A 21,530-nucleotide genomic window follows, 5' to 3' on the forward strand; every position below is an offset into this window, starting at 1 on the left:
GACCAGTGGTGTTCCACAGGGATCTGTTCTGGGACCCCTTCTCTTTGTGATTTTCATAAATGAGCTGGATAAAGATATAAAGGGTGGGTTAGTAAATTTGCTCATGACACAAAAGTTGGTCATGTTGTAGATAGTCTGGAGGGTTGCCAGAGGTGTTGATAGGATGCAGAACTGGGCTGAGAAGTGGCAGATGGAGTTCAACCCAGGTAAATGTGAAGTGGTAGGTCAAATCTGAAGACAGAATATAACACTAATGGTAGAACTCTCACCAGTGTGGAGAATTAGTGAGATCTTGGGGTCCATGTCCATTGGACACTCAAACCTGCTGTGCAGGTTGACAGTGTTGTTAAGAAGGCGTATGGTGTGTTGGCATTCATCAACCGTGGGATTGAATTCAAGAGCCGTGAGGCTGTTACAGCTATACCAGACCTTGGTGAGATCCCACTTGGAGTACCGTGTATAATCCTGGACATCTCATTACAGGAAGGATGTGGATACTGTAGAGAGAGTACAGAGAAGGTTTACAAGGATGTTGCCTAGATTGAAGAGCGTACCTTATGAGAATAGGTTGAGTGAATTTGGCTTTTTCTCCCCCATCACTAGTCTTTCTGATAATAAGCACAGCCTATGCAATCTCTCCCCGTCAGTAAAGTCTTTCCCATAACAAGCACTGGCTCTTCAATTTCTTTCCATGACGAGGGTTCACCCCATAACAATGCCTGCCTGTCCCCTCTCTCCCAATCATTAAAGTCCTCCCCATTATAAGCCTAGCCTGTGCAATCACTCCCCATCACAAAACCCCTCTCCATTACAAGCCCACCCTGTTGAATCTCTCCTATCACTGGTTCTCCACATAACAAGCCCGGCCTGAGGAATCACTACCCATCACTAAAGTCTTCCCCATAACAAGTGCAGCCTGTCAAAACTCTCCCTACTCTTTAGTCAAAACTGAAGTCCTTCCGATAACAAGGAAGGCTGTACTCTCCCCATAACAAGTCCAGACTGACCAATCTCCCCATCACAAAAGTCCTTCGGATAACATGCAAGCCTGTCCAATCTCTCCCCGTCACGAAAGTCCTCCTGAAACAAACACAACCTGTCCAATCTCTCCCCATTACTACTCTCCCCATTACTACTGTCCTCCTGAAACAAACACAACCTGTCCAATCTCTCCCCATTACTACTGTCCTCCTGAAACACACACAACCTGTCCAATCTCTCCCCATTACTACTGTCCTCCTGAAACACACACAACCTGTCCAATCTCTCCCCATTACTACTCTCCCCATTACTACTGTCCTCCTGAAACAAACACAACCTGTCCAATCTCTCCCCATTACTACTCTCCCCATTACTACTGTCCTCCTGAAACAAACACAACCTGTCCAATCTCTCCCCATTACTACTCTCCCCATTACTACTGTCCTCCTGAAACAAACACAACCTGTCCAATCTCTCCCCGTCACGAAAGTCCTCCTGAAACAAACACAACCTGTCCAATCTCTCCCCATTACTACTGTCCTCCTGAAACAAACACAACCTGTCCAATCTCTCCCCGTTAGTACTGTCCTCCCCATATCAAACCCAGCCTGCTGAATCAGTCCCCATAACTGAAGTCCTCCACATAACAAGACCAACTGTCGAATCGCTACTCATCACTAAAGTCCTCCCAATAACAAGCAGAGCCTATGCTGTCCTTCCCATAAGAAGCCTAGCCTCTCCAATCTCTGTCCATCACGGAAGCCTAGCCCATAACAACCCCAGCTTGTCCCCTCTCGCCCCATCACTAAAGACTTCACCTTAACATGCCCATCCTCTCCAATCTCTCTCCATCATGAAAGATCAGCCCATAACGACTCCTGCCTGTCTCCACTCTCCGCACCACTAAAGTGCTCCCCTTGACAATCCCAGCCTGTCCAACCGCTCCCCGTCACAAAAGTCCTTCCATAACTACCCCGGCCTCTCCAATCTCTCCACATCACAAAAGTCCTCCCTACAAAAAGCCCTGCCTGACCAATCTCTCCCCATTTCTAACATCCTCTCGAAACCAAGCACATCCTGTCCAATTCTCCCCATCACTAAACTCCTTACCATAACAAACAGGCTGACCAATCTCTCCCCATCAGTAAAGTCCTTCACATACCAAGCCCAGTCTGTCCAATTCTCCCCATCACAAATATCCTCCCCATACTAGCCCAGCCTGAGAAAATTTCACCATCACCAGAGTCCTTTCCATAACCAGCCCAGCCTGATCAATCTCTCCCCATCACTAAAGTTATCCAGACCAGGCAACAGATGTTTAAGGGGATCGTGAGGGGGAACCTCTTCACTCAGAATATGTTGCGAGTGTGGAACAAGTTGCGAATGAAAGTGATGGATGCAGGTTTGATTCCCACATTTTAATTCAAGTTCATGTTTAATTATCATTCAACCATACATTAATGCCCATGAATACAGCCAAATGAAACACGACTCCTGCAGGGCCAAGGTATATAAACTATTACAAACAGTCACAAAAAATATATATTATAGCCCAAGTCCCTGAGTCATGTTCTGTCAATTGATGCTGCCTGGATGTTATTGGCAAGAATAATCCCACAGCAGTCCACAAACAAACACAACGCAGCTTGTCTTTCACTGAGCACCAACGGGAGGGACCAGAAGAAATTAAGAAAAATTTGCATAAATCAAGGATGAACTTTATTCACTGTATACATTTACATGTGTTAGGAATTTGCTGTGGTCCTGTTGATCAGGGTGAGTCATGCAACCAAAACAACATTCAATAGGTGTAAAGAATTAGATATATAGTTTATGTGCATGAAAACATAAACACCATGCACAGTGCCTATAAAAAATATTCACCCCTTTAATATGCCATACCTAATCACAGTTGGTGCAGCCAATTGGTTCTGAAGTCACATAATTAGTTAAATGGAGATCACCTGTGTGCAGTCAAAGTGTTTCAGTTGATTGTAGTAAAAATACTCCTGTATCTGGAAGGCCCAACTGCTGGCTGGCCCTTGACCTGAGGAAGGAGCTTTTGGGAGGGCTGGTGGAGTGTTGGAGAGACGGCTGGAGTTCCACCTGCAGCGTTTTGCTTTGGATTTTTGCTGTTTTTTCAGAGGATGACAGCGGTTGGCTAGTCATAGTCATACTTTATTGAGGGGGAAATTGGTTTTCGTTATAGTTGCACCATGAATAATAAATAGTAATAGAACCATAAATAGTTAAAAAGTAATATGTAAATTATGCCAGTATTGGCTCAGGGTGTCTGACCCTCCAAGGGAGGAGTTGTAAAGTTTGATGGCCACAGGCAGGAATGACTTCCTATGATGCTCTGTGCTGCATCTCAGTGGAATGAGTCTCTGGCTGAATGTACTCCTGTGCCCACCCAGTACATTATGTAGTGGATGGGAGACATTGTCCAAGATGTCATGCAACTTAGACAGCATCCTCTTTTCAGACACCACCATGAGAGAGTCCAGTTCCATCCCCACAACATCACTGGCCTTACGAATGAGTTTGTTGATTCTTTTGGTGTCTGCTACCCTCAGCCTGCTTCCCCAGCACACAACAGCAAACATGATAGCACTGGCCACCACAGACTCATAGAACATCCTCAGCATCTTCCGGCAGATGCAGATGTTAAAGGACCTCAGTCTCCTCAGGAAATAGAGACGGCTCTGACCCTTCTTGTAGACAGCCTCAGTGTTCTTTGACCAGTCCAGTTTATTGTCAATTTGTACCCCCAGGTATTTGTAGTCCTCCACCATGTCCACACTGACCCCCTGGATGGAAACAGGGGTCACCGGTACCTTAGCTCTCCTCAGGTCTACCACGAGCTCCTTAGTCTTTTTCACATTAAGCTGCAGATATTTCTGCTTACACCATGTGACAAAGTTTCCTACCTTAGCCCTGTACATCTCCCATGCTGATGCATCCAACTATGGCAGAGTCATCCGAAAACTTCTGAAGATGACAAGATTCTGTGCAGTAGTTGAAGTCCGAGGTGTAAATGGTGAAGAGAAAGGGAGACAAGACAGTCCCCTATGCAGCCCCAGTGCTGCTGATCACTCTGTCGGACACACACTGTTGCAAGCACACAGTGTGTGTCCGTACTGCCAGTCAGGTAATCAAGAATCGATGATACCAGGGAAGCATCCACCTGCATCGCTGTCAGCTTCTCCCCCAACAGAGCAGGGCGGATGGTGTTGAACGCACTGGAGAAGTCAAAAAACATGACCCTAACAGTGCTCTCTGGCTTGTCCAGGTGGGCGTAGACACGGTTCAGCAGGTAGACGATGGCATCCTCAACTCCTAGTCGGAGCTGGTAGGCAGACTGGAGGGGATCTAGGTGTGGCCTGACCATAGGCTGGAGCAGCTCCAAGACAAGACTCTCCAGGGTCTTCATGATGTGGGAGGTCAATGCCACCGGTCTGTAGTCATTGAGGCCGCTGGGGCGTGGCGTCTTCAGCACAGGGACGAGGCAGGACGTCTTCCACAGTACAGGAACCCTCCGGAGCCTCAGGCTCAGGTTGAATACATGGCGAAGTACTCCACCTAGCTGAGGGGCACAGGCTTTGAGCACCCTGGTACTGACACCATCCGGTCCTGCAGCCTTGCTTGGGTTGAGATGTTTCAGCTGTCTTCTCACCTGTAGAGCTGTGAAGCCCACCGTGGTGGTTTTGTGTGTGGAGGGGGTATAGTCATGAGAGCAGGGTAGGGGACTGTGAGGAGGGGTAGGAGGGGAGAGTGGAATATGTGTTGGTTGGGGGCAAACAACAGACGGCTCATGTGTGGGATGGGCAGGGGCCACACTGTCAAATCTGTTAAAGAACAGGTTAAGTTCGTTGGCCCCGTCTACTAAACAACTAGACTGTGAACGGATGGAGGATGGCAAGAGGAAGTGACATTTCGGGAACTGAGTTAGAGATGGAAGATGGCGGGAAAGAGGAATGGAGTGTAAAAAGTAAGAAAAGAAAACAGAGGTATGAGCAGTCAAATTCTGAGGGGTCAGGGAATGATCGAAAAAGGATAGCAAAAGAATGTAAAGAGGATGAGATTAAAGCAATTACAAAACTGAGCGAAGATGGGGCATCTTTTGGGGATTGGAACCCGATTCATGTGAGGAAGGTAATCAACAAACTTGAGGACCAAGTCAAAAGAGCTAAGGTATTACAAAATGGATCACTATTAGTGATTTGTTGGGTTAGCCCTCAGCAAGGCAAAGTGATAAGATTAAATAAAATAGATGGCAAAAAAGTACAATGCTCAATACTCGACAATAGAAAGTGACTAGAGGAACACGGTGCAGCTTATCGGGGGTGCATTATTAGCAAGAGGGCAGCTGAGATACAATATGTTAAAGTAACTCAAGGGATTAGTCACGCTGAGGCAGTGAAAGGTTTCACTGAAAAGGAGAAAGCTATTAAGCAAACAAATACAGGGAATAATAAACTGGTGAACTGTGAGGGCTGTAATATGATAACTAAGGACACATTAATAATGAATAGAAGAGATTTCGTACTGTTTATAGTAGATGCAATTAACTGTTCAGCGCAAACAGACAAAAGAACAGAAAAAAATTAAAATTATAGTCAAGTCTGCAGAAAAATATCTTGGTATTACAGGGCTTAGGTGGGAAGCAGTTGAAAAAACGCTGAATGGAGGATCAAACAGATCACTGGCAGGCGAGGCAGGATCTTAATGGTAATATATATTTTGCAATGGAATGCAAGGAGTCTTATCGCAAATGGTTAAGAATTTAAGAAATATGTATCAGAACTTAAGGAAAACCTCAGATTCTATGTATACAAGAAACATGGTTGAAACCACAATTAGATTTTGTTTTACAAGGATATACAGCAATTAGGAGGGATAGAAGCAATGGCGATGGTGGAGGAGTAGCAATATTTATAACCAGTGGGATAAGATATAATATAGTCAACATAGGGCAGAAGTATGAATCAATAATAATCAAAATATGGATAGGCAGAGAAAGCTTGGTAATAATAAATTATTATAATCCACGTAGAAGACTAAGCAAAGATACATTAAACGAAGTGGGTGGTAGGATGCAAGGGAAAATAATATGGTGCGGGGATTTCAATGGACACAGTACACTATGGGGATGTAAAAATGTGGATGAAAACGGATTAGTGATAGAAGAATTTCTAGATGATGAAAAACTGGTATGTATAAATAATGGAGAAGGTACGAGATATAATATGTCCCAAAACACAGAAACTGCAATAGACTCAACATTTGTAAGTAGAGAATTAGCAGGAATCAGTACTTGGAATGTATTAAAACAAACTACAGTAGGAAGTGATCACTATCCCATACTCACAAGGATTCAGGTTAAAATAGAACAAAATGTAGGATCTAGAGTGTCAAGGTGGAAACCAAATAAGGCAGAGTGGGAGATATTTCAAAAAAGTAGTGAAGTAAGATGCAGAAAGATTTTAGACGAAAATATATCAGATATAGAAGAAATGAGTGGTAAATTGGTCATGGCAATTATAAATTCAGCAGAAGAAACAATTCCAAAAAGTAAAGGTACAGGAAAGAGGAAAAATGTTCCATGGTGGAATTGTGAATGTAGTAGAATTATAAAAGCAAGAAATAAAACATTTAAAATGTTAAAAAGACAACATTCGGTAGAAACATTAATACAATATAAAAGAGCACAAGCAGAAGTTCGGAAAACAATCAGACAAGCAAAGCGAGCATTTTGGAGACAGTACTATAACAAAGTTGGAAGAGAAACTCAGCTGTCTGAAATATGGGGCATGATAAGGAAAATGAATGGTATAAGAAGTAATAAAGAGATTCCTGTGCTAAAAAGTAAGGACAAAATGGCAATTAACAATGTAGAAAAAACAGCAATATTGGCAAAGACTTTTGTAAACCTACATAGCTCGGAGAATTTGACGGTCGAGGCTAGACAGCAAAGGGAGGAGAGGCTTAAGCAAAATTCAGGAATTACAGACAAAAGAGCAACATCAGAAGAAATGCTGGATACACCTATTAGCATAACAGAAAGAGAAAGAGCCATTCTGAATGCACGGCCAACTTCTCCTGGGAAGGATCAAGTATGGGGTATAATGCTGAAGCATTTATCAAGAAGTGCACTTCTAGTTCTACAGAGACTGTTTAATAAAATATGGGAAATAGGTGAACTACCAACTGCATGGAGACATTCTGTTATTGTTCCAGTATTAAAACCTGGTAAAGATTCATCAGACCCAACAAATTATAGACCAATGGCACTAACTTCACAGCTAGGTAAACTTATGGAACGAATAATAACTGATAGGTTTACATACTTCCTAGAAAAAAGAAATCTTATTTCTCCCTACCAAAGCAGTTTTTGTAAAGGAAGAACTACAGTAGATTCAATACTTAGCTTGGAATCTGAAATTAGGAAGGCTCGAACAAATAAAGAAATGGTCCTGGCGGTATTTTTTGACATAGAAAAGGCATATGATATGCTCTGGAAAGAGGGAGTGTTAATTCAATTGAAAGAACTAAGGGTGGAAGGAAGATTATATAATTGGGTTCTAGACTTTCTTTTTGGTCGAACAATTCAAGTCAAGGTGGAAACGGAGTACTCCAGGACATATTCGGTTGAAAATGGAACACCACAAGGTAGTGTCTGCAGTCCATTACTATTTTCCATAGTGATAAATGACATATTTGCGCAAGTTGAACATAGTGTGGGAAAATCCTTGTATGCAGATGACGGGGCTTTATGGGTTTATAGGTACGAAATTTAATTTATATACAAAGGAAAATGCAAGATGCAATAAATAAAGTGGAGTGGGCAAATAAATGGGGTTTCAAATTGTCTACAAGTAAGTCGCAAGTGATATGTTTCTCAAGAAGTCACAAACCAGTTTCCATGAAATTATATGAACAAAAATTAGAGCAGGTAAAGGTAATTTGGTTCCTTGGTTTGTTATTTGATGAGAAACTTACATGGAAAAAGCAAATCGAGAAAATTACAAACAAATGTAAAAAAATAACTTATTGAGGGGTCTTGCCGGACAGGACTGGGGTGTGAGCAGGATATTGCTACTAAATATTTATCAAGCTTTAATGAGGGCTACATTGGATTATGGAAGTGAAGCTTACATGTCAGCTGCAGACAGTAATTTAAAAATACTGGATGATGAGCAAGCTCAGGCCCTCAGGATATGTAGTGGTGCTTTCAGAACATCACCTATATCAGCTCTTCAAGTCGAAATGGGGTAAATGCCATTAAGACTTAGAAGAATAAAGCTAATGCTAAATTACTGGGTTAACACATGGGGCATGACTACTCACATCCAGCTAAAGCTACATTAAAAGACTGCTGGGAGCATAATAAGTCAAGTTATAATAGCTTTGGATGGCTCAGGGATGCAGCAGCACAAAAATATAGTCTACACGAAATGGAATATATCCCTCCAGTTGCAATATCTGATGTTCCTCCATGGCTCTTTACAACGCATACAGTAGATTAAAACCTGCAACAACTTCTAAAAAAGAAACGCAAATACGAGGAAGTCTGCAGATGCTGGAAATTCAAGCAACACACATAAAAGTTGCTGGTGAACGCAGCAGGCCAGGTAGCATCTCTAAGAAGAGGTACAGTCGGCATTTTGGGCTGAGACCCTTCGTCAGGACTAACTGAAAGAAGAGCTAGTAAGAGATTTGAAAGTGAGAGGGGGAGGGGGAGATCTGAAATGACAGGAGGGGGAGGGATGGAGCCAAGAGCTGGACAGGTGATTGGCAAAAGGGATAGGAGAGGATCATGGGACGGAAGGCCTAGGGAGAAAGAAAGGTGGGGGGGAACCCAGAGGATGGGCAAGGGGTATAGTGAGAGGGACAGAGGGAGAAAAAGGAGAGAGAGAAAAAAATGTGTATATAAATAAATGGGGCACGAGGGAGAGGTGGGGCATTAGCGGAAGTTTGAGAAGTCAATGTTCATGCCATCAGGTTGGAGGCTACCCAGACGGAATATAAGGTGTTGTTCCTCCAACCTGAGTGTGGCTTCATCTTTACAGTAGAGGAGGCCGTGGATAGACATATCAGAATGGGAATGGGACATGGAATTAAAATGTGTGGCCACTGGGAGATCCTGCTTTCTCTGGCGGACAGAGCGTAGGTGTTCATCAAAATGATCTCCCAGTCTGCGTCAGGTCTTGCCAATATATAAAAGGCCACATCGGGAGCACTGGACGCAGTATATCACCCCAGCCGACTCACAGGTGAAGTGTCGCCTCACCTGGAAGGACTGTCTGGGGCCCTGAATGGTAGTGAGGGAGGAAGTGTAAGGGCATGTGTAGCACTTGTTCTGCTTACAAGGATAAGTGCCCGGATGGAAATCGGTGGGGAGGGATGGAGGAGATGAATGGACAAGGGAGTCGCGTAGGGAGCGATCCCTGTGGAAAGCGGGGTGGGGGGGGAGGGAAAGATGTGCTTAGTGGTGGGATCAGTAGTGGTGACATCAGTAGATAAGCTGTTTCCAGAGATAGAGACAGAAAGATCTAGAAAGGAGAGGGAGGTGATTGGCGCTGCTTCCTGCACGTATGCTGAGCTCGTTGACTTCATTAACTTTGCCTCCAACTTTCACTCTGCCCTCAAGTTTACTGGTCCATTTCCGACACCTCCCTCCCCTTTCTAGATCTTTCTGGAGAATCTGGAGACAGCTTATCCACTGATGTCTACTTTAAGCCTACTGACTCTCACAGCTATCTGGACTATTCCTCTTCTCACCCTGTCTCTTGCAAAAACGCCATCCCCTTCTCGCAATTCCTCCGTCTCCGCCGCATCTGCTCTCAGGATGAGTCTTTACATTCCAGGACGAAGAAGATGTCCTCCTTTTTTTAAAGAAAGGGGTTTCCCTTCCTCCACTATCAACTCTGCTCTTAAACGCATCTCCCCCATTTCACGCACATCTGGTCTCACTTCATCCTCCCGCCACCCCACTAGGAATAGGGTTCCCCTTGTCCTCACCTACCACCCCACCAGCCTCCAGGTCCAACATATAGTTCTTCGTAACTTCCGCCACCTCCAACGGGATCCCACCACTAAGCACATCTTTCCCTCCCCCCCTCTGCTTTCCGCAGAGATCGCTCCCTACGCGACTCCCTTGTCCATTCGTTTCCCCCACCCCCCATCCCTCCCCACCAATCTCCCTCCTGGCACTGATCCTTGTAAGCGGAACAAGTGCTACACATGCCCTTACACTTCCTCCCTTACCACCATTCAGGGCTCCAAACAGTCCGTCCAGGTGAGGCGACACTTCACCTGTGAGTCGGCTGGGGTGATATACTGCGTCCGGTGCTCCCGATGTGGCCTTCTATATTGGCAAGACCCGACGCAGACTGGGAGATCGTTTTGCTGAACACCTACGCTCTGTCCGCCAGAGAAAGCAGGATCTTCCAGTGGCCACACATTTTAATTCCACATCCCATTCCCATTCTGATATGTCTATCCACGGCCTCCTCTACTGTAAAGATGAAGCCACACTCAGGTTGGAGGAACAACACCTTATATTCCGTCTGGGTAGCCTCCAACCTGATGGCATGAACATTGACTTCTCAAACTTCCGCTAATGCCCCACCTCTCCCTCGTACGCCATTTGTTATTTATTTATATACACACATTCTTTTTCTCTCTCTCTCCTTTTTCTCTCTCTGTCCCTCTCACTATACCCTTTGCCCATCCTCTGTTTTTTCTCCCCCTCCCCCTTTTCTTTCTCCCTAGTCCTCCTGTCCCATGATCCTCTCATATCCCTTTTGCCAATCACCTGTCCAGAACTTAGCTTCATCCTGCTCCCTCCGGTCTTCTCCTATCATTTTGGATCTCTCCCTCCCCATCCCACTTTCAAATCTCTTACTAGCTCTTCCTTCAGTTAGTCCTGACGAAGGGTCTCGGCCTGAAACGTCGACTGTACCTCTTCCTAGAGATGCTGCCTGGCCTGCTGCGTTCACCAGCAACTTTTGTGTGTGTTGTTTTAAAAAAGAAGTCTAACTATGGAATCGAACAGATAGTACAAGAATATATAGAGTTGCATTTTAGAAATGAACTTGTAATATTTATGGATGGATCAAAAGACCCTAGATCTGGCCACACAGGTATTGCAGTCTACATTCCTCAGTGCAAAACTAGTATCAGGAAAAGAACATCAAACCATTTATCAGTGTGTACAACAGAATTAATGGCAATATTGAGTGCATTATCTTGGATAGATGAAAATACTGTAATATCAAAAAGGCTGCAACCTGTTCAGACAGTTTATCTGCATTAACCTCGATCAAATCAAGAAAATCAGAAAGTAGACAGAATATTTTATTGGAGATTCTATGCAAGTTATATACACTGACCAAAAATGGGGTAGAAGTAAGCTTTCTTTGGGTTCCTGCTCATTGTGGAGTGGAGGGTAATGAAAAGGTGGATAGTACAGCTAAACAATTGCTCAAATCATCTATAATAGAGGTCCAGTTCCCTCTTAGCAAAGCGGAAGTCAAAAGCATTATTAAAACACGCATTGAGGAGACATGGCATAAGCATTGGGATGAGAGTGAAACAGGGAGACAACTGTACAAAATACAGAGGCAAGTCAGATACAAAAGATTGTCAAGTGGATATAGAAAGACAGAAGTGATCATCAGTCGTTTGAGAATTGGACACTCTAATCTTAATTACACATTACGCAGAATAGGGAAACATCCAACTGGGTTGTGTGAATACTGTAATCAACCAGAAACAGTTGAAAATGTATTGATAAAATGTAAGAAGTATCAAAAAGAAAGAGTGAAGATGATAGGAGCGCTTAAGATAAACAAAAAAACTGATGTGGGTATAGAAGATACTTTAAGTGGGAACTCAAGAGAAATACAGATCCGTATCATGAAGTAGCTGAAAGGCTCAGGTTTATTATGTAGAATACAGGGAATGCAATTCTTTTCCCTTCTCCTGTTTATCCAATGATCCACACGCCAGTCTAACAGGCGGCAGTAATGCATCTTAAAGCTGGTTTGCCAACTGCCATAAAACAACACACGAAGAAGAAGAAGAAGGCCCAACTACTGGTGAGTCAGTATCCTGGCAAAAACTACACCATGAAGACAAACAAACACTCCAAACAACTCCATGAAAAGGTTTTTGAAAAGCACAAGTCAGGATTTGGATACAAGAAAATTTTTCCAAGTCACTGAATATCCCTCGGAGTACAGTGAAGTCAATCATCAAGAAGTGGAAAGAATGTGGCACAGCTGTAAATCTGCCTGGAGCAGGCCGTCCTCAAAAACTGAGTGACCGTGCAAGGAGGGGACCAGTGAGGGAGGCCACCAAGAGACCTATGACAACTCTGGAGAAGTTACAAGTTTCAGTGGCTGAGATGGAAGAGACTGTGCAGACAACAACTGTTGCCTGGGTGCTTCACCAGTCACAGCTTTATGGGAGAGTGGCAAAGAGAAAGCCACTGTTGGAAAAAAAACTCACATGAAATCTTGGCTACAGTTTGCCAGAAGGCATTTGGGAGACTCTGAAGTCAGCTGGAAGAAGCTTCTATGGTCTTTTGAAACCACAATTGAGTTTTCTGGCCATCAGATTAAATGCTTTGTTTGGTGTAAGCCAAGCACTGCACATCATCAAAAACACACCATCCCTACCGTGAAGCATGGTGGTGGCTGCATCATGCTGTGGGGATGCTTCACTGCAGCAGGCCCTGGGAGGCTTGTAAATGTAGAGGGTAAAATGAATACAGCAAAATACAGGTAAATCCTGGAGGAAAACCTGGTGCAGTCTGCAAGAGAACTGTGACTTGGGAGAAGATGTGTTTTCCAGCAAGACAATGAGCATGAGCATAAAGCTAAAGCTACACAGGAATGGCTTAAAAAGAACAAAATTTATGTCCTGGAGTGGGCAAGTCGGAGTCCAGACCTCAATCCAATTGAGAATTTGTGACTGGACTTGAAAGGTCATGATCCCCATGCAATCTGACTGAGCTTGAGTAGTTTTGTAAAGAAGAATGGGGAAAAATTACAGTGCCCAGATGTGCAAAGCTGATAGAGACCTATCCACACAGACTCGAGGCTGTAATTGCTGCCAAAGGTGCATCTACTAAATACTGACTTGAAAGGGGTGAATACGTATGCAATCAATTATTTTGTATTTTAAATTTGTAACTAATTTAGATCACTTTGTAGAGCTGTGTTTTTCACTTTGACACAAAAGAGTCAAAAAAGCCAAATTAAATCCACAGTGATTCAGTGTTGTAAAACAATAAAACATGAAAACTTCTGGGGGGGGGTGGTTTGAAACCTTTTTCTAGGCACTGTGTTGACCGTATAAACAGCATTATAAAACATGGTTTAAAATGCTTGCAGTGCAGTGATGGGATAACAGAGTGGGTGGGGGTGTAACTAGAATGGTTGATCAGATTCACTCGCTGGGGAAGAAACTTTTAAGATGGTGTGAAGTTTTTGTTTTAATAACCCGATAGCACTTTGCAGAAGGGAGCTTTTGGAAAGGGTGGTCTGCAGGGTGGGTAGTGTCCACAGTGGTTTTTCCTGGTCACCTCTTTCTCAGACACATACAAGTCCTGAAGTGACGGTAGACTGCAGCCGGTGACCTTTTCAGCTGATCTGACTGTTCACTGTCGTTTCCGTAGCTTGTGAGAGGATGCTGCACCAAACCAGACGGTAATGACTGATGTGAGGATGCCAGTGTAGAATTGCACCAGGATGTACTGGGGAAGGTGGTGTGTGCGCTGTTACTGAATAACCTCTCTGTTGTCAGTTTGTTGTAAGGAGGGAAGTCAGCCACAGGCGGAGGAGCTACTGCTGAAGACACTCTTCACCGGCTACAACAAGTTATCCCGACCCGTGGCCAACTCTTCTGACACTGTCTTCGTCCACTTTGGACTGTCCATTGCCCAACTGGTAGATGTGGTACGTGGATGAAATGAGAAGTGGTGGGAAAGGTTGGTTGGTTGGTTAATGGGTTTGGAATGATCAAGAGCGTACACAGCTCAGAGTCTTGCTCTGTACCTGTGTGTGTTGTAGGGGTGGGAAGGTGACAGATACACAGTCTGCAGTGTAAGCAGGCCATTCGCTCCATCAACATAAACCCACTATATATATAAAATGCCTGATATGGGAGGGGCATAATTTTAAGGTGATTGGAGGAAAATACAGTGGGGCTTGTCAAAGGTTTTTTACACAGAGTGGTGGGTGTGTGGAACATGTTGCCAGGGATGGTGGTAGAGGCAGATACTTTAGAAGCATTTAAGAAACTTTTAGATAGGCAAATGGATGATAGAAAAAAAAGGCTATGTAGCAAGGAAAGGTTAGGTTGATCTTAGAGTACATCAAAAGGTTTGGCACAATATCGTAAGCTGAAGACCCTATACTGTTCTATATTCATTGCAGTTGTTACTTAAATTGTTGTGGCTAGGTACACGAATGGGAAGGGTATGGAGGGCTATGATCCAGGTGCAGGTCGATGGAGTAGGCAGAATAATAGTTCAGCATGGACTAGATGGGCCAAAGGGCCTATTTCTGTGCTGTGGTGATCTATGACTCTGATCTCCCATTGCTGTTGGTCAGAGATATTTACAGACCAGTCCCCCTTGTGAATCAGGGACTCCACCCTCTCTGTGAAATTGGGGTAGAGTCCCGTCCTGGGTGTCAATCGTGGAGTTTTGATCTGACTCCCAGACTAACCTGGAGAGTGAGTGATTTAGTGTGTGGCTGAGGGAGTGCTGTCCATGTGAAGCCAGTGTCTCTCTGATGTGACCCTGGCCACCCTGCTAGGATGTAAATGATCGGTGATCAGCCTGGGGCGGTTGGATGAGGGGAGCCTCAGCCAACAGTGAGATGAGGTGGCCCCGTCACTCATTTCTGAGTTAAGTTCGGTGACTCATTGCGTGAAAAGTAGCTGTTGTTACATCATTGAAGTGTCTGCACCTCAGAGAAGGTGGGGATTGGGTTGTATTCTGGAGAGGGCTGGGGGATGATTCAGAAAAGATCAGAAAGGGTATCCTGGAGGTGGTCAGGATGGTGGGGTGCGTCCCATAGATGGTCAGAAGGCATTCCAGATATGGTTAGAGGGTGGGCTAGAGGTGAGGCATCCCTGTAAGGGTCAGGGGTTTGTAGTGTTGGGCATCCCTGAGAGTGTTGACAGGGTGGGGGGTATCCTGGAGTGTATGGGGGGGGAGAGTTTGCTGGGTAGTGGGGGAAGGCCTGTCCTGGAGAGGGTCTGGGGTCTAGAGAGGCCCCATTAACTCTGGAGTACTCTCGAGTGTCTGAACTTCAGAAATTCAAACTCCTTCCTGTGGTGCTGGAATCATCTCCAAAGACCCGGTCCATCTCCAATGGGAAATCCAGCCAGTGCAGACATTTCACAGTCTCCACTATGCTCAGCTAACCCCAAAGCTGATCCCCAAAAATGGAATGAGGCAGGTCTGTCAGAGGTCAAATGTCTCACCCTTCCCTCAGTCGCACACTGGGAGTGTCAGGGTTCGATTAAGTGCTCTGGTCTCTGCAACCTCTGGTTCAGAGTGTCAGGTAAAACTCCTCAACTAATATTCAGTTTCATCAAGCAATGTTCCCAGAACTTTCCCAGAGATAATACAGGTTTTATTAATTCCTTCATTTTACTTTAACTTTATTGAGAGTGTTACGAGAATACACATAAAATTAAGATGTTTGCTGGCCTGGGCTAGCATCAGTGGCATCAGCAGTTGGTCTGCCACCTGCCCTCAGGGGAAGGAGAGATAAGGAACAATGGAGCAGCGTCTGGAGATGTGTAATGAAGGGATGTGGGAGAGAGAGCTGTCTGGAGCGGCTCCCCCCTTTGAACCCTGAACTGTTTGAAGTGATGGACAGGCGATACCCCAGCAGGGGGATAAAAAGGGGACAGGTTCGCTAAGACAGGACACACACGCCACCCGAGGTAACGAGACCCTGGAAGCGGTGCGCCTCTCACGAGTGGGTGAGAAGCACCAGACAACGACAAGGGTGGAAAGGTACGATCAGCGGGAACCCGGTGTGTGTCCGCCCTTGCCTGGGTGCCGGGTTCACTGCAGAGGATCGACCGCATCTGGAGGAGGGGTCACAGTCGGTGACCTCAGGTGACATCACCAAGGACCCGCCCAAAAGCTGTTTGTGAGCCATCTCGCTGGTCTGTGAGTGAAGCCGTGTTCTGAATGATCAGTTGTTCCTATTCTATGTCTCTCTTCCCCCACCTTGTCCATCGCCATGGCAACGATTACTGCGAACTGAACTACTAACTGGACTGAACTTTGAGTCAGTTTGAAATTGGTCATTTACCCCTAGACAACGATAGAGCTTGATTGATGCTGTTATCTTAATTCTGTGCACATGTGCGTTTATCATCGCTGAACTGTTGCATTTATTATCCTTTCGATTAATGTGTTGCTTGTTTCTTTAATAAAACTTTCTTAGTTCTAGTACTCCAGACTCCAACTGAGTGATCCATTTCTGCTGGTTTGGCAACCCAGTTACGGGGTACGTAACAAGAGGTACAGTGCAATAGCAGGCCCTCCGGCCCAACAATCCCCTGCTGTCCATTTACACCCATGTGACCAATTAATCTACTACTCACTGGATTTTAGAAAAAGGAGGGGGGATCTCATTGAAACCTATCGAATGTGGAGAGGATGTTTCCTATAATGGGTTAGTCTAGAATCAGAGGTCACAGCCTCAGAAGAGAGGGATGTTCATTTAGAGCAGAGATGAGGATTTTCACCAGCCAAAGGAGGGTGAATTTGTGGAATTCAGTGCCAAAGACCGCGTGAAGGTGAAGTCATTGGGTATATTTAAAGTGGAGGGTGATAGGTTCTTTGGGTGTCTCTACCAAAGGAGGTGCAAGGTGCTCCTAACCTCTGCTAGTCTGCAGGTCACCCTTGGGCAAGGTGTAGCACCTGCTTATCCCCCCCCTCCCCCCCACCCCCGATCTTGGTCACATGAAACCATGAGAGCAGGTTGTATGAGCAGCTGGTCCATATCACAAGTCCTGGTTATGTGACCACTGACGCCAGGTAGACAACCTTGGAGAGTAGTGATAATAGCTGGGGTCACCTGTCTTGTAAAGACACCACCCAGAAGAAGGCAATGACAAACCACTTCTGTGGAAAAATTTGCCAAGAACAATCATGGTCATGGAAAGAGCATGATGACCCACATCAGATGACTCAGCACATAATGAATGAATAATGGGTCCTTGATCAGTCTGGGTGTCAAAGGTTATGGGGAGAAGGCAGGAGAATGGGGTTGAGAGGGAAAATAAATCAGTCATGGTGGAATGGTGGAGCAGTCTAAATGGGTCAAAGGGCCTAATTCTGCTCCTGTGTCTTAGGATCTTATAACCTTTGGAATGTGGGTGGAAACTGGAGCCCTGGGAGGACACCTATGCGGTCACGGGGAGAATGTACAAATTGCTCGTATATTTTATTCAGTTTAAAGTTTTCCACTTGTGACACCTTGTGTTCTCCGCACAGGATGAAAAGAATCAAATGATGACGACCAACGTCTGGGTAAAGCAGGTCTGTTTTCCTCGTGGTCCTCCACCTCCTCTTGCAGTTCCATGCCATGGCATCCTGCGTTATCTGAAACCTGATCTTTCTGATCCATTTTTCAGGAATGGAATGACTTCAAGCTCCGCTGGGATCCCTCAGAATATGAGAACGTGACTTCAATCAGAGTTCCATCAGAGCTTCTCTGGAGACCTGACATCATCCTTTACAACAAGTGGGTGGCGAGGCGATTGCATGACTTTGTTTAACAGCTGGTGTCTGCTTGTCCCTCCCTGCAGAGCTCAGTCCCCAGGAAAGCGGCACTGTAGCTTCGTAGTTAGTGTAACATTATAACAGAACCAGTGACCCAGGTTCAATTCCTGCAGCTGTCTGCGAGGAGTTTTCTCGTTCTCCCTGCGAACAAGCGGATTTCTTCCGGGAGTTTCAGTTTCCTCCCACCCTCCAAAGATCTATGGGTTAGTGTTAATAAATAGTGGGTGTGCTCGGTTGGCCTGTAGGCCAATTGGTCACATGGCGTGTAGGGTGCCAGGAGCTTGTTGTGTCAGAAGCGCCTGTCACCATGCTGTGTCTCCAAATAAAATGGAATAAGCAGAGAGACCAGGCTAAACGTTACGAAAACTTGGCAAGGCCACGACAGTGGCTATACTTCATTAGGAGTTTGAAGGCATTTGGCATGTCAATGTATACACTCAAACTTCTACAGATGTACTGTGGAGAGCATTCTGACAGGCTGCATCACTGTCCGGTATTGGGGGGGTTACGGCACAGGACCGATAGAAGCTTCAGAGGGCTGTAAGTCTAGTCAGCTCCATCTTGTGCACTAGCCTACAAAGTACCCAGGACATCTTATAGGAGCGGTGTCTCAGAAAGGCAGCGTCCATTATTAAGGACCTCCAGCACCCAGGACATGCCCTTTTCTCACTGTTACCATCAGGTAGGAGATACAGAAGCCTGAAGGCACACACTCAGCAATTCAGGAACAGCTTCTTCCCTCTGCCATCCAATTCCTAAATGGACATTGAACCCTTGGACACTACCTCACTTTATTTCAAATACAGTATTTCTGTTTTTGCACATTTTTAAATCTATTCAATATATGTAATTGATTTACTTGTTTACTTATTATTATAATTATTATTATTAATTTATTATTATTTTTTTTCTCTCTGCTAGATATGTATTGAATTGAACTGCTGCTCCTAAGTTAACAAATTTCACGTCATGTCAGTGACAACAAACCTGATTGTCAATTGTCACTCTTGCCATTTGGGCACAGCTTGGGTCTATGTTCTGAACAGTGGGCAGACAGATGGTGAAAATTTGACAAGGGTGATACCAGAGCTAAGAGGCAATAAAAACCGTACGATCCCGACTGCGTTGCCTGCGATCCCAGCCGCATTCCTCACATCCCGACCACATTCCCAATCTGGAGCTGATGCAGCATAAAGAACAGAATAAAAATGCACAATAAATATAAATAGTGGCTCCTTTATCAGGTACACTGTACACCTGATCAGCTAATCAGGTGGCAGCAACTCAATGCATAAAAGCATGCTGACATGGTCAAGAGGTTCATTTGTTGACCAAACCAAACATCAGAATGGGGAAGAAATGTGATCTAAGTGACTTTGACTGTGGAATGATTGTTGGTGCCAGACAGGGTGGTTTGAGTATCTCAAAAACTGCTGATCTCCTGGGACATGAACAGACAACAGTCTCTAGAGTTTGGACAACAGTGCAGAAAAACAAAAAAAAAAATCTAATGAGCGGCAGTTCAGTGGCAGAAAATACCTTATTAATGAGAGAGGTCAGAGTAGAATGACCAGACTGGTTCAAACTGACAGTAACTCATATAGCCAAGTGTTACAACAGTGGTGTGCAGATGGACATCTCTGAATGCGCAACACGTCCAACCTTGAAGTGGATGGGCTACAGCAGCAGAGGCCACAAACGTGGCCACTTGATTAGGAACAGGAGGTTATGAATAAAGTGGCTACTGAGTGTAGATAGTCAGTACATAGGATTAGTTTACATACATAGACCAGAAAACAGATTATACACAAAGTTTTTTCCAGAAAGAACACAATTAGTACAGAAAGGAACACAAAGTCCATGGTGGTGCAAAGTGATCAGAGTGGACACGGCACGGTGCTGCTGTATTGATTACGATTGTGTATGCTGATTGAAGAAGTGACTTGTAGCTCTGAATCGCTGCCTTCATACTGTAACACTATGGGCTGTTAAAGTCTGTAGATTGTGGAATCAGCTCAGTACTGTGGTTCAGGAGCCTGGTGGTTGTAGCATAACGGTTTCTGAACCTGGTGGTGTGGGACTTCAGGCTTGTTGTAGCTGTGAGTAGATGGCCTGGCCTGGAGGGTGGAGATCTTTCATGATTCCGTCTTTGTGTTCACCTTTGCTGACGCTGTCGGGTTTTCCTGCCGCAGTGCCGACGGGGACTTTGCAGTCACTCGCCTGACCAAAGCCCACCTGTTCCACACCGGCAGGATTCGGTGGGTCCCTCCGGCCATCTACAAGAGCTCCTGCCACATCGACGTGACCTTCTTCCCGTTCGACCAGCAGAACTGCACCATGAAGTTTGGATCGTGGACGTTTGACAAAGCCAAGATTGATCTAATAAGCATGCACAGGCATGTGGACCAGAAGGACTACTGGGAAAGCGGAGAGTGGGCCATCGTCAGTGCCATCGGGAACTACAACATCAAGAAGTATGAATGCTGTGCAGAAGTGTACTCAGATATTACCTACTCCTTCATCATCAGACGGCTCCCCCTCTTCTACACCATCAACCTCATCGTGCCCTGTTTGCTGATATCATTTCTGACTGTGCTGGTCTTCTACCTGCCATCAGACTGCGGTGAGAAGATCACCCTCTGTATCTCCGTCCTGCTCTCACTCACCGTCTTCCTGCTGCTCATCACAGAGATCATCCCCTCCACCTCGCTCGTCATCCCCCTCATCGGGGAGTACCTCCTCTTCACCATGATCTTCGTCACGCTCTCTATTATCATCACGGTGTTCGTACTGAACGTCCACCACCGCTCGCCCCGCACCCACACCATGCCTGGCTGGGTGCGGAGGTCCTTCCTCGGTCTCATCCCTCGCCTCCTGTTGATGGAGAGGCCCCCGCTCGCGAGCCGCAGTTGCAGGGAACTGCTCAGACTCTCCTACGCGGCAGTGGGTCGCTCGGCTGAAGATGGCCGGAGGCACCTTGACTGGGAATCTGATCGACCATCCTTGGCCTCTGCACAGCTGCAGTGTGGGGTACTTTGCAAGCTGCCAGCTGTTCAGTGCACTGTGCCAATGGGCGACCGAGCGAAGGTCAGCCACCAGCACTCAGCGCCCATCAGCCACACTCCCTGCCAGGCAAGTGAGCAGTCTGATGGGAGGCCAGTGGGTGACCCACTGACCAGCGCTGGACGCCAGTGTATCACTGTCCAGTACAGTGACCTGCTTGAGGATTGTCCCCAAGCTAATGGCCACTCCAGGCCCATAGCTGACTCTCCAAGCTATGAGGGTGAAGACTACGCCCGGACCACCTCATCCACATCGAGGAGCAAGCGTGCCTGCAAAGAGAGGGGCAGAGCCTCGGGCGGGAAGCGACGTGCAGGTGGAGGGAGTTCCAGAAAGGACAGGAGTGTGATGCTGGACCCTGCAATAGAGAGAGCAGTGGAAGGTGTCCACTACATCGCTGACCACCTCCGTGCAGAGGACGCCGATTCCTCGGTGAGTAGTGACACCATGGTGGGGGGGTGGTGTCGAGAGAAACAACAGAGAGAATTTTAGGGGCTGCCCACAACTCGTGTTCTCAGTATGATTTTTATTTCCACACTTTGTCGTCTTTTGCTCATTGGTTGTCAGTCTTTGTCAGGTTATGTAGAGTTCACATAGAACACAGAACACTACAGAACACTACAGCACAGAACAGGCCCTTCGGCCCACGATGCTGTGCCAA

At 45.7% G+C, this 21,530-nt stretch overlaps 1 protein-coding gene across 2 annotated transcripts in view; it reads left to right on the top strand.

Moving 5' to 3' along the window:
* LOC134342640 (neuronal acetylcholine receptor subunit alpha-2-like) overlaps window positions 1-21,530 on the top strand; it is a 35,298-nt gene that overhangs the window by 12,025 nt on the left and 1,743 nt on the right. The window contains exons 2-5 of one of the 2 annotated variants that reach the window (XM_063041002.1): window positions 13,798-13,949; window positions 17,522-17,566; window positions 17,662-17,771; window positions 20,002-21,301. In XM_063041002.1, coding sequence (XP_062897072.1) covers window positions 13,798-13,949; window positions 17,522-17,566; window positions 17,662-17,771; window positions 20,002-21,301 — 1,607 coding nt within the window. The remainder of the gene's footprint in view (window positions 1-13,797; window positions 13,950-17,521; window positions 17,567-17,661; window positions 17,772-20,001; window positions 21,302-21,530) is intronic. The other variant, XM_063041003.1, reaches the window with a different exon arrangement.

Source organism: Mobula hypostoma, chromosome 2 (genome assembly GCF_963921235.1).
Source record: "Mobula hypostoma chromosome 2, sMobHyp1.1, whole genome shotgun sequence".
NCBI classification, from domain to species: domain Eukaryota; kingdom Metazoa; phylum Chordata; class Chondrichthyes; order Myliobatiformes; family Myliobatidae; genus Mobula; species Mobula hypostoma.